Source organism: Pteropus medius, unplaced genomic scaffold (assembly GCF_902729225.1).
Source record: "Pteropus medius unplaced genomic scaffold, Ma_sr-lr_union100, whole genome shotgun sequence".
In the NCBI taxonomy this organism is placed as follows: domain Eukaryota; kingdom Metazoa; phylum Chordata; class Mammalia; order Chiroptera; family Pteropodidae; genus Pteropus; species Pteropus medius.
This window is the reverse complement of record NW_024344241.1, coordinates 3815973-3832047: the sequence shown is the minus strand read 5'-3', so window position 1 is coordinate 3832047 and position 16075 is coordinate 3815973. Positions and strand designations below refer to the sequence as shown.

The 16075-nt window shown below is 38.6% G+C and overlaps 1 protein-coding gene across 1 annotated transcript in view; it reads right to left on the bottom strand.

Moving 5' to 3' along the window:
* F13A1 (coagulation factor XIII A chain) overlaps window positions 1-16075 on the bottom strand; it is a 169130-nt gene that overhangs the window by 52447 nt on the left and 100608 nt on the right. The window contains exon 8 of the mRNA XM_039869403.1: window positions 8584-8722. Within this exon, the coding sequence (XP_039725337.1) occupies window positions 8584-8722 (139 nt within the window). The remainder of the gene's footprint in view (window positions 1-8583; window positions 8723-16075) is intronic.

Genomic DNA, 16075 nt, shown 5'->3' with positions numbered 1-16075 from the left:
TGCTTATTTCCTGCAATGTTTGAAATTTTTATAATAAACATGTACTATGCCTCCTTTTCCCCAAATTAAGAAGACTATTTTTTTTTTTAAATTAAAATAAGGTAGAGCACAGTTCAAAATCTTTCCTGGTTCTAACAGCTGGATAAGGTCACATTTAGAGTTGTAAGAGCCCCTGGAAGGTGGAGAAGTGGACAGAGAACACAGCTGAGGCCATGATAGGCTTCAGGGTTCTGTGTACTATACATTCACAGAAAAGAAAGTGGATAACTTGAACAAGGAGTTCTTCACTGCCTTTAAATTAGCTAACTGCTTAAACACTCCATGGGGTTATTTCATTTACAATCTGTCCAAAAAGATTTCAGAGAAAAGGAATCCCTAAAAGGGAAGAAAGAGATATCAGCTTGTAACTTTATTTCTGCAGCTTTATTAGAGATTGAGGGAGAGAAAAAAGAAGATCAAGAGAAAGCCCCGAAGAAGATGTACTAGACCAACTTCAAGGGTAAACCAAGTGTTTGAATTTTTTTTATTTTTAAAAAAGGCAGGGTGTGGAAGAAAGGCACATGTCTATCTTGCAAATTGTGTATTTTTAACAAATAGGCATAGCCCTAATTCTCTGGCTCTGCTGATATACTCCTAATACAGACAATGATATTGGTGACAAAAATGACAGCACACCCTGAAATTGTTAAGCTCTGGCTATTCCAATGGCTGCAGGGACAGGGTGGGGTTGGATTTGTTGGAAAGAAGTGGGGACAAGTTGATGGATTCTGAGGCATGTCTAACAAAACATTCCTAAATGGAAATGAAAGCTTGGACCAAGAAAAAACTTGTCAGTTAGGAGAGGAGAGAAAGGAGCGGAAAGAATTTTGAGAAATAACAGCTGAAAAGTTTCAAAATTGGTAACAGACATTAATATACACATCTAAGAAGTTAAAAACTCCAAATATGATAAACTCAAAGAGATATACACCTAAATACCTCATAGTCAAATTATCAAAAGCTAAAGACAAAGAATATTGAAGATGGCATCAGAAAAGTGACTTATAATGTACAAGGGGTCATCAAAATGCCAAGACAATTTAATCATCAATAGGATTAAAACTGATATCTCATCAGAAACCATGAAATCTAGAAGCCAATGGGATGATGTATTTAAACTATTGAAAGAAAAACTATTAACCGAGAGTCATATATCTTGTAAAACTCTCCTTCAAAAAGAAAAAAGGTAAAGGTAATTGCATAGAGAAACAGAAAAGATAGTGAAAATTAATATTTCTTTGTAATTCTCCTCTCCGATTTTAAACACAACTTCATAAAGCAATAATTACAAAATTGTGTTGATGGGCATATAATGTAGAAAGATATAATCTGTATTACAAGAACAGCATGAAGGGCAGGGGAATGGAAAAAAGTTATTTTATGCTATTGAAATTAAGTTGCTATTAATCTGAACCTGATTGTTTTTAAGTTAAGATGTTAATTGTAACCCCCAGGGAAACCCCTAAGAAAAAAACTGAAAAATATATAGTGGAAAAATTGTATACTAAAAATGTCTATTTTACATAAAATAAGGAACTAATAGAGGAATAGAAGTAGAAAAAAGAAATAATCTATATGAAAAGGAAATAGTAAAATGGCAGATGTAAATCCTGCTTATCAATAATTACATTAAATATTAGTAGACTAAACACTCTGATCAAAAGGCAGAAATTGGCAAGATGGATAACAAAACATTATTTAACTATATACTGTATACAAGAGGTACACTTTATAGTCAAAGATGTAAATAGGTTGAAAGTAAAAAGATGCATGAGTAACCAAGAGATAGCTGGAGTGGCTATATTTATTTCAGACAAAATAGACTTTATGACAAATATTTTTAGTAGAGAACAACAAGGACATTTTATAATGATAAAAGGGTAATGCTATTAGGAAGACATAGCAATCATTAACATATTTACATGTAAAAATAGATCCTCAAAATACCTGAAGGCAAAACTGACAGAATTGAAGAATGAAATAGACAATTTAACAATTCAGCCAGAGTCAGGGTGTGTGAGTTAGATGAAATGGGTGAAGGAAGTCAAAAGGTACAAACTTCCAGTTATAAAATAAATAAATCATGGGGAAATAATATACAGCATGGTTAGTAATATGGTATTGCATATTTAAAACTTGCCAAGAGAGTAGATCTTAAAAGTCCTCACCATACACCCCAAAACAATTGTGTTATATATGGTGACGGACGTTAACTAGACTTATTGTTATGATTATATTTTTGTTTTTTTGTTTTGCATTTGGAGTGAAAAAACAAAACAAAACAATAGCAAATGTACTTTTTCTAAAAAGTATTGAAGGAAATTGGAACTTTTTAAAAAAGAACCAGACGCACTGCAGCCAGCCAAACAGTTACAGAATTTTCTGTGGTGTGTTTGATTTCTGCTTTTTTTTTTCTTCCTGGAGAAATGATGTGGAGCTAATTTGCAAAACAGTAGCTATAAAGTAAGCAGATCACAGCCCAGCCCTGTGTAGGTGAGCAGGTCTTCACACAAGCAAACAGAAGAACATGCAGAATATGGGAGAAAAAGCCTGGCTGAAGAATGATGAAAATTATTTTAAAAATAATAACAATTTTAGAGCTGGAAATGACACTATAGCTCATTAAGACCAAACTTGCACACTTATACATATACATATGAGAAAATTAAGGCCCAGAAAAATAAAGCAATTTGCCCAAAGTCACCAAGATAATTTGTGGCAGAGTCAATCATATTGCTTTGCACGAGAGAGAGAGAGAGAGAGAGAGAGAGAAATTACATGCATAGTTGGACTTAATTTGGTATTTTTCCATGATACCCTGAAGAACAACAAAACTGTGATTTCTTTCCACTTTGATGGCTGAGTAATTCTTAGATTGTCTAAACTTTGAGCCAAAATTGATAAACACAAATTTGGTAGTTTGCAATTATTTTAAAAGATTAAATTGAAAAATCCAATTTAATCAAATGTACTTAATATCAAATGAAAAGGCGGTAAAGGAAATAAAAACTTTTACTAATTATTTTAGCACTCGCCATCTTTACACCTTTTTTTAAATTAAAATTATTCGGTTGACATTGGTAATAAAATCAAATAGGTTTCAACTGAACAATTCCATAATACATCATATGCATATTGCATCGTGTGTTCACTACCCAAAGTTAGATTTCCTTCTGTCACCAAATATTTGACTCCCCTTACTTCCATCTACCTCCCTCTTCTCCCACCCCACCCCTTTTTTGATAACCACTAATCTACTGTCTGTCAATGAGTCTCTGTCTGTTTGTCACGATTGTTATTTTTAGTTTTATATCACACATATGAGTGAAATCATATGGTTTTCAACTTTTTCTGTCTGACTTATTTTGCTTAGTTTGATAATCTCAAGATCCATCCATATTGTCGCAAATGGCAGTATTTCATTGTTTCTTATGGCTGAGTAATCTTTCATTGTATATATGTACCACATCTTCTTTTTACTTTTATCTTTAATTTTTGATAAGGTGTTTAAAACATCTTTCAGTTGGCCAATCAGCTGGACTTTGAGATGTAGGAGGGCCAGCTTAAGGCCCTTGGTGTATATACGTGTGCTCGGCCCCCTTCTCTTTACATCTTGACAGCATGAACAGCACATGCTTCTCCACCTCTGACTTGGAATTCCATTGTCCAGAGATGAACAACTTTCTCTGGGAATATGTGTAGGATGGAAAGGGTCACATGACAGAGGGGCTCAGAAGCTGAACAAAAAGGAGTCACAGAGTCTAGGAAGCTGTTGGTTCCAAAAGGGAATCTGAACACTGTTGATTATTGGATCTTTTAAGACAAAGAGAGCGAGGGGAGGGTTTATCTTAAAGGAGGCAGGACCTAGGATTGAACAGAGGGTAGAGAAGAAGAAGAGGTGATGATAGATGGGTAATAAGGATACATCTCCACCCCTAAACAGTATCAGCTCCATCCGCTCCTTGCGAATGCACAGCCTGGGGGAATTAGACCCTTCAGGAAGGCAGGCAAAGAGTTAGGTGTTCTTGATATTGTGCAGGAAGGAGCAGCAAGGCGCTGGATCATGAGAGTTAGAGTAAGTTTCAATATTCAACAACTGTAGTCATAATAATACAGGATAACTCTGCATGAAACTCTCTTCCTTCCTACCTGGTCCTGATAAATACAAATTCGCTAGTTAATTTGATCTTTGGTTGTCTCATCTTATCATGTGAACAACCTTTCCACTAGCTCCCCCGAGCTTAGAATAGAAGCCCTTTCCCCTTTTCTCTGTGACTCCTGGCTCACATTACAGCCCACCTTATATCTTTTATTGAGTGTTCAATACATGGTTGTCTCACCCACAAACACTGGGTGGAGCTCCTCAAGGGCAGTGACCTGGTTAATTTCTCTGAATCCTTAGTATATAGATATTCAGACATATTAGTGCATGATAGTGTTTATTGAATGAATTAAATGACATTTATTCAGTTAAATGAACATTTAAAATTTTTTCAACCAATTCTATTTATTAAGTTCTCATTACATGCCCTACACCCTATTACATGCTGGCAAAACAAACAAAAATAAATTATATCAGACATTGCTCCTCTACCCCTCCATGGGGGTTATATTCTGGTAGGGGAAAGCCAAGAGATGGGCATAGTTCTTTTACTCAGAATCATAAAATCTGCTTACATCTTTATTTATGAGAGGAGCCTTTAATTAAAATACCTAATAACTGCCACCATCCCTTTCTTTTAAAGTTGTTTCAATTTTCATTGTGATCTTCATATAATGAAGTGACAAAACTGAGCTTTTTCCAGGTGAAGCCAAACAGAGCTTCACTCCTGCCTATGAGAGTGAGCCCATACTCTCCCTCCTCAAGGAGCCCTCATATCCCTATTCACTGGTGGACTACAGCTCAACACTGAAGAAGTGTCTTCATTAAACTGTCCACAGTGATTCATAGATGCCTTCCCACAGAGGTTACATATAATTCAACACCCATCAGCACACTGGGGACAGGCAGCTTAAATTGCTCCTTCCAGGATATGTTACCTTGGCCCACTCGGAATTTCATTTGCTACCCTGAGGTCCAATAACTTTGCCCAGCTGTCCCCATATAAGTTTCCTTGGCCCCTCCCTCTCCTGAATCATTAAACAGTTGACTCTTCCCTCCGTAGGCATCAACACTGTATCCACTCTACAAAATTGCTGACCCCTGTAAGGCAAGGCACCCTTGAAAGGGAAACCCACTATGCAGGGCGCTGCTGTGACAAACCAGGAAGCAGGAAAATAAGCAATCAGTCCTTGAAGGTCTGTGATGATAAAGGGAGAAGACTAGGAATATGAGAGGAAATTGAACCTCTCCTGTTTTGGCTTTGAGTGTGTTGAGCATGACACACCCTCACACACATTTTTGCCCTCTCCTCTCAACCCTCCTTACTGGATTTGGGCTCTCTGGACCTGGCTGAGTCATAGAGAAGAAGAAGCCCAGGGTCCTTGAGACCCAATTGGATAAATTAATTTACCACAAACCGTATACCATTAGGACCTCAGTGAAGAGATAGTGGAGGCACAAGAGAGAGAAACCAAGAAATCATTCTCATGGTTTCCTTTGGAAAGAGAAAAAGGAGGAGGAGGAAGGAGGGCAGGAGCCACATGCAAACTGAGAGGGAGTGGGGGCAAGTTTGTCTGACTGCAGCCTTTGAGGGAAGTGAGTCGGAGGCTTGAGTGAGGCCAATTGCTTCTCAGATCCTGCAAGAAAATTCACTAGACCGTGTGTTGCTGGCCACACTGCACTGGCCTCTTGAGAGTCAGCTGATGACCACCAAATCCTTCCTGCTCTCACCTCAGCCTTTGTCAGCCATCTGCACTCCCCATACCCTACCTACAGCTCAGGCTGCTGCTGTTCTTGGCAGTGGACATTTCCAATCTACTCAGCAGCCACTGATTGAGTGCTCCTTCTGGGCCTAGCACTATGGTAAGTCATTTACTTGGATTACCTTATTTAACTGTCATAACTACCCCATCAAGAAATGGTCGCTATTAAGATTACCCTCATTCTACTAATGAAGAAACTAAAGTTCATAGAGGTAAAGCCATTTTCTCAAGGCTACACACCAAGTAACCATCTAAACTGGTGCTTGATGTAGAGGTGTGGCTGTGGTGACCATGTGGTTAATGTGTCCAAGGACAGCCTCCAACAGTATCCTCAATCAAGGAAGGTCTTAGAAATATTTTTGTTTTTCTGGAATATCTATAGCTTCTAGGGTCCACTAGTGTTTGCATTGGAGAGGCACAAATTTCTGCTTTTGTTTAAAAAATATCCCATAGTAATAGAAACAGCATAGTCATCTTAGGATACTGGACACCCCTCTTTTTCTGACTGCTTCAATATGCTTAGGTTGATGGCGACATATTGCTTCTAAGAAATTCCAGCTGTGTGATTAATAATGAAAGCAATAATAACAGCTAACATTCATTAGGCACCTGTTATGCTTGGCTCTGTGCTGAGTAAAATAGAAAATTTTGTCATCTTTAGAGGAGAAAAGAGAGGCACAGAGAAGTTGTGCTTTGCCCAAGGTCACACAGCTAGTCAGTCAGTGGTATAGGCAAGCCTTCAACCCTGCTTGACTGAGCTCTCTATTCCCTGTGGTCCATAGTCTGGTGTGCTCTGAGTTGGATTAATATCCGCCACTCTATTAGTCAGATGGTCAGTCATTATTTTTTGGAAAACTATTATGCACCAAGTGAGGGGAGGGAAGACAAGCCTAGGGCAGTGATCTGGCCATGGAGGATGATTAAGAGTCATAGACCTGGGAACACAGTCCCAGGGTGATGGGATATTAGAGAAAGGTAAAGAAAGAGCAAAGGGTGACAAAGATAGGGAGAGAAATTTGGAGAAGGGAGTTGAAAGAAGAAAGGGTTGTCAAGAGTGAGATCTATCAGCTTCGCAATTTTGTATCAATTTTGTTTATATCCTCATGGTGTTATTTTGGGGATGCCTCATGGGGATTTATGATGAGAGGCATCTAGATCAAGAAATAGGAGGGAATAATTTTGAACTGTAGTTGACTACAAAGTCATTGAGTGTAGATGTGTGTGTGTGTGTGTGTGTGTGCGCGCGCACGCGCACATATAAGGAAGAGGTACACAATGTAGAATGCTAAATAATTCTCACTTTGCCATTTTAGACTGTCACAACAGGCTATTTTTGTCATTCCATGTATATGCAGGGCTGCTATCCTATAATTCTGAGGGCTTAAATGATGCCTTAAATTGCTGTTCAGTTTACACAGGTGAGGTTTTGACTTGCCTACACTCTCTAGTTTATCATTGCTCCACTCATTCTCTGTGAATGAACTGCACTATTTTTTATTTGTAGTAGCATTTTGCTACCAGTTTAGCGATTTCCGTCTTTCAGTATTTTCAAATAAGCATTTGCTGGTATTGGTGAGTTAATATTTCTCCTACAACTGTGATCATTCCTGTAACACAGGGGAGTTAAGGCACTTCTAACTTTTAATTTCTCTTAAAATGAGCTTATAACTTCCTACTATCCCCATTTGGATGCTTTTACAACTGACAGTGTTTTGGTTTTACTACTTATAAAGAACAACCATAAGAGACACATTTTTGGCTTGGAAATTCCACCTAGTTCAATGCCTGGCAATTTTTTCCCATGTAGGCCTTCATAAATATTACATTTAGACTCAGTATTTTTCCCTGCTTTTTAGAATATTGTTTTAGACTGAGTGCGTCCTATGGAAAAAGGAAATTTCCTTGGGATCTTAAACTCTTTATAGCCAGCTTGTGATGCAATTGTTCAGGTTAGTGAAAGAACCGAGTGGTTGCTATTTGGTAATAATTTCATCTTTTCTATCTCTGAATGAATGATGAGGCCACAAATCATGAAGAACCATATCTTTGTACTCAAAGAGCAATCCTATATCGCAAAAGTAAAAAAAGATTGCCAGTAAAGGTCATTTGGATTCTATTCTCAGCTTACATCTGGTGTAAGCTGAGAATAGAATCCAAATGACCTTGAGCAAATTACTTTAACCTCTCTGGAACTCAGTTTCCTCGTCATGTAAATGGAGATGTTAATAAGCACCTACCTGATAAGAAGTAGATAAGACCATGCACACATAGAGACTGGTACATAGTGCACACTTAATAAACTTTAGCTGTATTACTCTTAGAGTGTTGACATTGACAATGCTTGGCTCCCATATCTCTGCCATTCACCATAATATATTCATATACTAATGTAGAGAAGAACTAGTGTAGGCTCTCGCCTCTAGGACAATGGTCTTTTTCAGTGGTCGCTGTTGAAATGGGATGCCTAATCTTTATTACCAGGAACCCTAACTGCCTGTTCGGTAACATTTCTCATTCATTAGGAAAAAACAATCTCTGACAAGCAGACATTTCTGCTTACGGTATCGAACAGTTCTTAAAATAGAAGAGAAAGAAACATTAGACCAAGTCTGTCTTGTGGTAAATGTGTAATGACACTTTAATTTGATATCAGCAAATGCCCTTGTAAATCAAACTCACCACACTGAATCCTTGGTGAGTTTGGAGTTCACGTTCCCATCTTCTTCCAGGAAGATGTCCATTTGTAAATTGGCATCATTATCATGGGCTGAGAAATAATTGGTAACAACTCTTGCTGGTATCCCAAGGCATCGTAAAACTGCAGGAAAGAAGGACAGACCATAACTAAACACATCAATAAAATCTAATAAATTCATAGGGAACAATTTCTTCTCATAAGGGACTTTCTCCTTTACCAAGGTCAAAAGTTCAGATATAACAGAAGAAAAACCAATGAATCACTGGAGTAGTAATTAGTAAAAGTTTATTGTGCACACACCAAAAAGACAGTTTTTTAAACCAGGAGCACTCAAACCAAAATATGGAATGAGGCTCAAGGGTGTATTATTATAAAGCAGCTTATATGGTCAGAAAGCAGTTGACTGTTTATTCTTTACTGTGACTGGTTATATTAGAATTTTCTTAAATGACAGGGAATTGGTCTGTGGTTACTTTATATCAATCTTGGAAACGTTTAAGTTTTGTTTATGATTTCCATAGGCATAAGCAAGAAATAGCCTAGGTCAAGTTAGCCCTGAAAAATAAGCTAAAATAAGCTTTGTTTGTATGACTCAAGTGGTTTGTCTGCTTGGGGAATTTTCAAGGCTGGTCTTCGTTTGCTTTTGATTTGAAAACCAACATGAAAATCCACTTGGCATATATTGTCTTTAAATATTCCATACTGAAGAAGGGGGACTAAGGTCAGGCATCGGGGCTGCAGAGAGAAACTTTGCTGCAATATCATTCAGAACTACAGTTGGGCCAGATAAAGCCAACTAGAATAGAAACCCAGTAATGGGGTTCCAATTGTTTAGTTGCTAATCATAAGATCGTCAAAGTAGTATTATTTTAATCAAGCTAAGGAGACTATGTTTCTGAAAATAAAATAAAATAGTAAACCAACTAATAAGAAGGTAGGGATTTACAAAGCAGGTCCTCAGTGTGGTTTGCTTTTCTGGCTAGAATTTGCTTTGTGACACTTGGTGGAGGGTGACACCACAGATTCATTTTAATTGTTAGATAATAAATTACCTGGATGCATCTCTTGCCATATGTACCTATTGATTAAACTTAATCCGAATGCCCTCCCTGGCTCCCAGGATGCTACACATCAGGGCTCATTGAAAATAATTCAGCTGACAATTTTAAGATTAATGGCTTGGCTTGCCTTTTATTTTCTCAGAACAATTTAGCATATTTAACCAAAGACTATCCACATCCTTCAAGAGAACAACCTTGGAAGTCCAAAATGGAGTCTCGTAAGGTGAAACTCGACACTGGGGCATCAATACCCCCTTCCCCCCAATTTCCCTCTTTGGGTTTATTTCCCCATATTGTGCTTCTGCCTTTTCCTAGCTTACCATCAAAGCCTGGAATAGATCTGGTGACTCTTTTATATAAAAGGCGTAAATAGATGGAAGGTATTCATTATTTTATCTGGATCTAAGCTTTAAGGCATTACACTGGGATAACAAAATCATAGGCAGGAGGAGGACATGAAGAGTCAGAGGGTCCTTTCTGTTTTCCTGGAATCATTTCATAAAAGTGGTTGCCTCCATCATGTGCCCTCTACGTAGTCTTGGCTTGAGAACCACGAGAGAGGGGGACTACCTCCAACAGTTAGCTCATTTTGAAGTTCAGGCACCTCTCTAGAACTTTAGAGACCAGTCCTAGGAGACTGATACATTGGCCATACCTGCTTTCAAGAAATGTATATTCTGAGAGAGAAAAAATTGCATAGATGATAGAGGCTCTGTTCATTTCTCTGGCAACCAAATCAAACTTATGACAGAAACAAGGAGCAAACAGCAAGGAAAATCACATGGGATCTAGATGAACAAGCCATACAACTAGGGAGAAATCTAAGAAATCACCCTGCAATGGCAGAAGGTAGGATGGGGCGAGGACACGAGGCTGCCCGGGCCCGAGCAGCTGAGTGGATGGAGGCTGTGGCAGCGGCAGCCCACATCTGCAGATGCCTCTTAAAGGGGCCGTGTCTGCGAGTGGATTTTTGCAGTGATAGACCTGCTCACTCTGAGCACCAGTGCTTGTCGGAGTGAGGGCCTAGGCGAGACTCACTCTGTACAGAAGTGCTGGTTGAATCCATTGTTCCTCTGTTGAGCCCTCCCCCTCCAAGTGCGCAGACCCAGCACCGCCATAGCGGAGACGACATAAAACTGGATAACAGAAGTCTCTCCTCTGAGAAGATTCCCTGAAACTCCGCCTCCCCCAACTTGCAGCCTCACCCAAGCCACACCTAGGTGTACCCTCCTTAGTCAGGTGCTCCGTGCTGAGTAGTGCCTAGACTCATACTTGTGGCAGCTGGCCTCAGTTTCTAGTGTGGTTTCTTGAAGCAACTATAAGCACAACATCTGTGGATTGCTTGCTGAATCTTAACAGCTGGCTCTAGAGGGTCACAGGCTGGGCCTAAATTTGGCCTGTAGCTGAACCTCTCTCAGGACTGTGTCACTGGACACCTACCACACAAAGCCACACTAATAAGGCCGGGAGACTTAAGAGCTTTGCTTAGTACATAGAAACAGGCATGGAAAGGTGGCCAAAATGGGAAGATAAAGAAGCAAAAACCATATGAGAGAAGAGAACAGAGATCCAGAAATAATGGAGTCAAGTAATCTAATAAATGCAGAGTTCAAAACACTGGTTATAAAGATGCTCAATGAACTTTTGGGAACTGTAGATAAATTCAGTGAGAATTTCAACAAAGAGACAAAAAGCATAAAAATGGAAATGGAAATTATAAAAGGGAACCAGTCTGAAATGCAGAACACATTATCTGAGATGAGAAGTATATTAAATGGAATAAACAAGATGAATAAAGAAGAGGATCAAATGACCTATATAGAGGAAGGGAAAGCCAAGGACACTCAATCAGAATGGCAAGAAAAAAGAAGCCAAGACTATAATAATAATATAAGGAGCCTATGGGACACTATTAAATGTAAAAATATCTGTGTCATAGGGGTATTGGAAGAAAAAAAAGACGCTGAAGAACTATTTGAAGAAATAATGATGGAAAACTTCCCTAACCTGGTGAAGGAAATAGGCATAAAACCCCAGGTAGCTCAGAGAGTCCCCAAAACCAGGGATCCAAAGAGGCCCACACCAAGACACATCAAAATTCAAAGGCCAAAGGTTAAAGACAAAGAGAGAATCTTAAAAGCAGCAGGAGAAAAGCAGTTAGTTATGTACAAGGGTTCACCCACAAGACTGGCAGCTGATTTCTCAAAAGAAACTATGCAGGACAGAAGGGTTTGGCACAAAATATTCAACGTAATGAAAACCTAGGATCTACAACCAAGAATACTTTATTCAGCAAAGCTATCATTTAGAGTCAAAGGACAGATCAAGAGCTTCCCAGACAAAAATAAGCTAAGGCAATTTATAATCACCAAGCCAGTATTACAGGAAATGTTGGAGAGACTTCTTTAAGAAGAAATTTCATGTATCAAAAACAGGAATAAAGAATGGTAAGAACTACTTTCCTATCAACAAGGACCTCAAATGGAAAGGAATTAAGTACTTCAACCAAAAGAGAGAGTGGCTGAATGGATAAGAAAACAAGACCCCTACATATGCTGCCTACAAGAGACTCACTTTAGATTAAAAGACACACATGGACTAAAAGAAAGGAGATGAAAAAAGATATTGCCTTGACGGACCTAGGGAGTATTGTGCTAAATGAAATGAGTTGGATAGAGAAAGACAAACATCACATGATTTCACATACATGTGGAATCTAAAGAACAAAATAACAATGACAACAAAAGCAGAAATAAACACATAGATGCAAAGAATATTTAGAGGAATACTAGATGGGAGGGGATTTGGAGGGGATAGAAAGAAAAAGGCAAAGGAATTAAGAGGTACAAGTGGATAGTTGCAGAATAGACATGGAGATGTAAAGTATAGCATGAGGAAGATGGTTAATAATGTAATAAATATAAGGGGGAAGAGGGGCACTAGATTTAGTGGGGTGATCACTTTGCGAGTTATGTGGATCTCTTATCACTATGCTATACAATTGAAACTGGTATATTATTGTATGCCAACTATAATTGAAAAAAAAACCCATTGAATTATATGATGTAAATATGAGCAACTAATTGTTTATTATATTTCAATAAAGTTGGAAAAAATAGAAATAAAAAGCCATACAATTTATTAAGGGTGGCAAGGGGTAGAAATAAATATTTTTAGAATGAAGAAAAAGAAATATATATTCCTTTAGTCCTTGAATATACTCAAGTGGCTAAGAAAATGATTGTATTCAGTTTGATGCCATGACGAAACAAAACTTATGATTTCTCCCCACTTGAATCAATGACTAATTCTTATAATGTTACAACTTTGAGCTGAAACTGATAGGCTTCATAACCATTTATGAAAAAATGGCTCTACCCCAGCTTCTAGCCTCCAGTCCCTTCTTGATTTTTCTGATAAAAAAAAATGCTAACTAGGTAAATCAATCTTTATTAATAAGCAAGCAGAAAGGGCTCTTCAACTTGAGCTTAATGTTTTCTCCAAAGTTGTAGAAATGGCAGGTGAATAAAAGTCATTATCAATGATGAAGACATATTGAAATAAATTTATTTTTTTAAATATTCACTGAATTAACAATAACACTGTCTGGGCCTAGATAGGCAAATGCCATATCAAAAAATGTTGCATGAGGCTGAAGAAAATAATTTTGATCTTATATGTTTTCCTTTATGAATTGGATGTTGGGTAGATTGAAAATCAGAAGGGCAACTGAGGAGTAAAAATTGTTCATTATGTTCTGATATCTAAATGCTCAGGGGCATTGGGACTCATATATAAAAATAGAGATAAAAAATAGTTGAGGTAAGACCACATGCCATAATCCCTTTCATTGCTAGGATAAACATTAAGTGGGTATATTAACAAAATTTCTCAGTGATAAACAATAAGTAAATTAGCATATTTATAAAACTTCTCAATGACAAACAAGCAGCATACATCTTTTTTATTATTTATTATTTTAAATTTGGCTAATTTAAGCTTTTTAAAATGTGGGAGATTACTAAAAAGAAAATGCTATATTCTTTCCCCCAAATCCTTACTTGGCCCATGAGACCCCTCATTTCTCTGAATGTAGAATGATGAATTATGCAGGAAGTAGTTCATCATTCTTTCTCCAAAGTTTCTGCAGTCAAAGAAAAACTATGAACATATTAGGCCTAGAACAATTTAATTTTGCATTGACTACATCCCAGAATAGCCACTCATAAATTCTATAGAGCCAATAGGAATTGCTAGGTCTCTTTGCCAGGTTATATATAAAATCTAGTGAAGGGAAATTTCCTTTACATTAAAAAAATATTACTCAGGCTTACAGTCAAGAGACTGTGCTTGCTTCCTCCCAGAAGAATCCATGTCAGGACTGGTAGAAGGGACAGGGAATCTGAACTAGCTGGTCCCACATCCACGTGTAGCAGTTAAAAATTAGGAGGGATATCTTGGCTGTGGAGTTTTCCTCTGGGTTCCAGTGCCAGGGAGAGAAGTCCCCACACTTCTGGCTGTGAAAACTAGCAAAGATTATGGCTGAGTAAGACAGAGTTTGCCTGTAGTCCAGGTGCTCCTCTTAAATGGGCCACACATGGACTCACTCGCTGACAGACTCACTCACTCTAAACTCCAGCACTGGGACAGCAGCTTTAAAAATACCAGAGATGTACAGAAAGTAACTAAATTATCTGGCTTCAGGGTGAGGGCTGACGGGGCAGCTTTCCTCCAGAAAGAAGTGCCAGACACCATGTTTCCTTGTTGAGCCCATCCCTCACCCAACATGCACATACAGGTAGGCACCAAATCTGAGTATCCATCAACTTGGCTGAAACCATTCACCCAGCCCTGGTGATTTCTCTGAGGCCCTACCTCACCCAACTTTTGGGCCCACCCAACCACTTCCAGTGGATTTTCCATATAAACAGCCTATCTTGGCTCATGCTGTGGACTTTCCTAAAATATCTCAAAGGTTCACAAACCCCAAACAAACATCATCTGGCCTTGGCATGCTCTGTACCTCTTTCTGAGCAGCTCCAACCCCAGCACTAGTGGCAACCAACCTTAATTCATAGCTTAGCCTCTCCCAGACACCTCCAAGCCCAGCACAAATGGCAGTATCTGCAGATCACTTTGTAGCTCATACCATGTGGCCCTGGGCAGGACATTGGCAATCATTGAACTTGATCTGCACCAGAGCCTCTTCCATAGAGGCCCTAGAACCAACACACCCAGTGACCAGCTTCAAATTACACCAGAGCACCCCCCAACTGCAACCACCTCCACAAATGACATACCCAAGGGGCAAACTCAGCAGACACCAGAGGACCACTAAAGCAAATCCTGGTCCATAGGGTCAGCCCCTGCACAAAACTCCTCTGTGTAGTCACAGCCAGTCCTCACAGCCAATCAGCCTGAGGGTAAGTCTCTCCCACTGATGTGCCAACAGCACCTAAAGCTCAGTTAAAACAGAGGACACATATAACCCACAAAAGGGACATACTGGGAGCAACCGGTCCAGGTGACCTAAAAGACTATGCCACTGGACTCTATAGGACACCTACTATATAGGCCACTCTACCAAGACTGGGACACGTAGCAGCTCTACCTAATACATAGAAACAGACATTGACACAGGGAGGCAGCTCAAATGGGGAAACAAAGAAACATGTCCCAAATGAAAAACCATAGCAACACTTCTGAAAAAGCACTAAACGAAATGGAGACAAGCAATTTACCAGATGCAGAGTTCAAAACACCAGTTATAAGGATGCTTAATGATGTCAGTGAGAATTCAACAAAGAGAAAATCTAAAAATGGAGATAGAAAACATAAAAAAGAACCAGTCAGAAATAAAAAATATAATAACTGAAATGAAGAATACATGAGAGAGAATTAATAGTAGATTAGAGGAAGTAAAGGATTACATTTAAAATATAGAAGATAAAGCAGCAGAAAACACCAAATTGGAACAGCAACAAGAAAAAGGAATCCCCTCCCCCCAAAAAAAATTTAGGATAATTTAAAGGGTCTCTGAAACAACATTAAGTGTACCGACATTCACATCATATAGGGTACCAGAAGGAGAAGAGAGAGACCAAGGGATTGAAAACCTATTTGAAGAAATAATAATAAAAAACTTCCCTAACCTGGTGAAGGAAATAGACATACAAGCCCAGGAAGCACAGAGAATTCCAAACAAGACGAACCAAAAGAGGCCCACACCAAGACACATCATAATTAAAATGCCAAAGGTCAAAGACAAAGAGAGAATCTTAAAAGCAAGAAAAACGTAGTTAGTTACCTACAAGGGAGCTCCCATAAGATCATCAGCTGATTTCTCAACAGAAACTTTGCAGGCCAAAGGGATTGGCATGAAATACTCAAAATGACAAAAAGCAATCAAGAT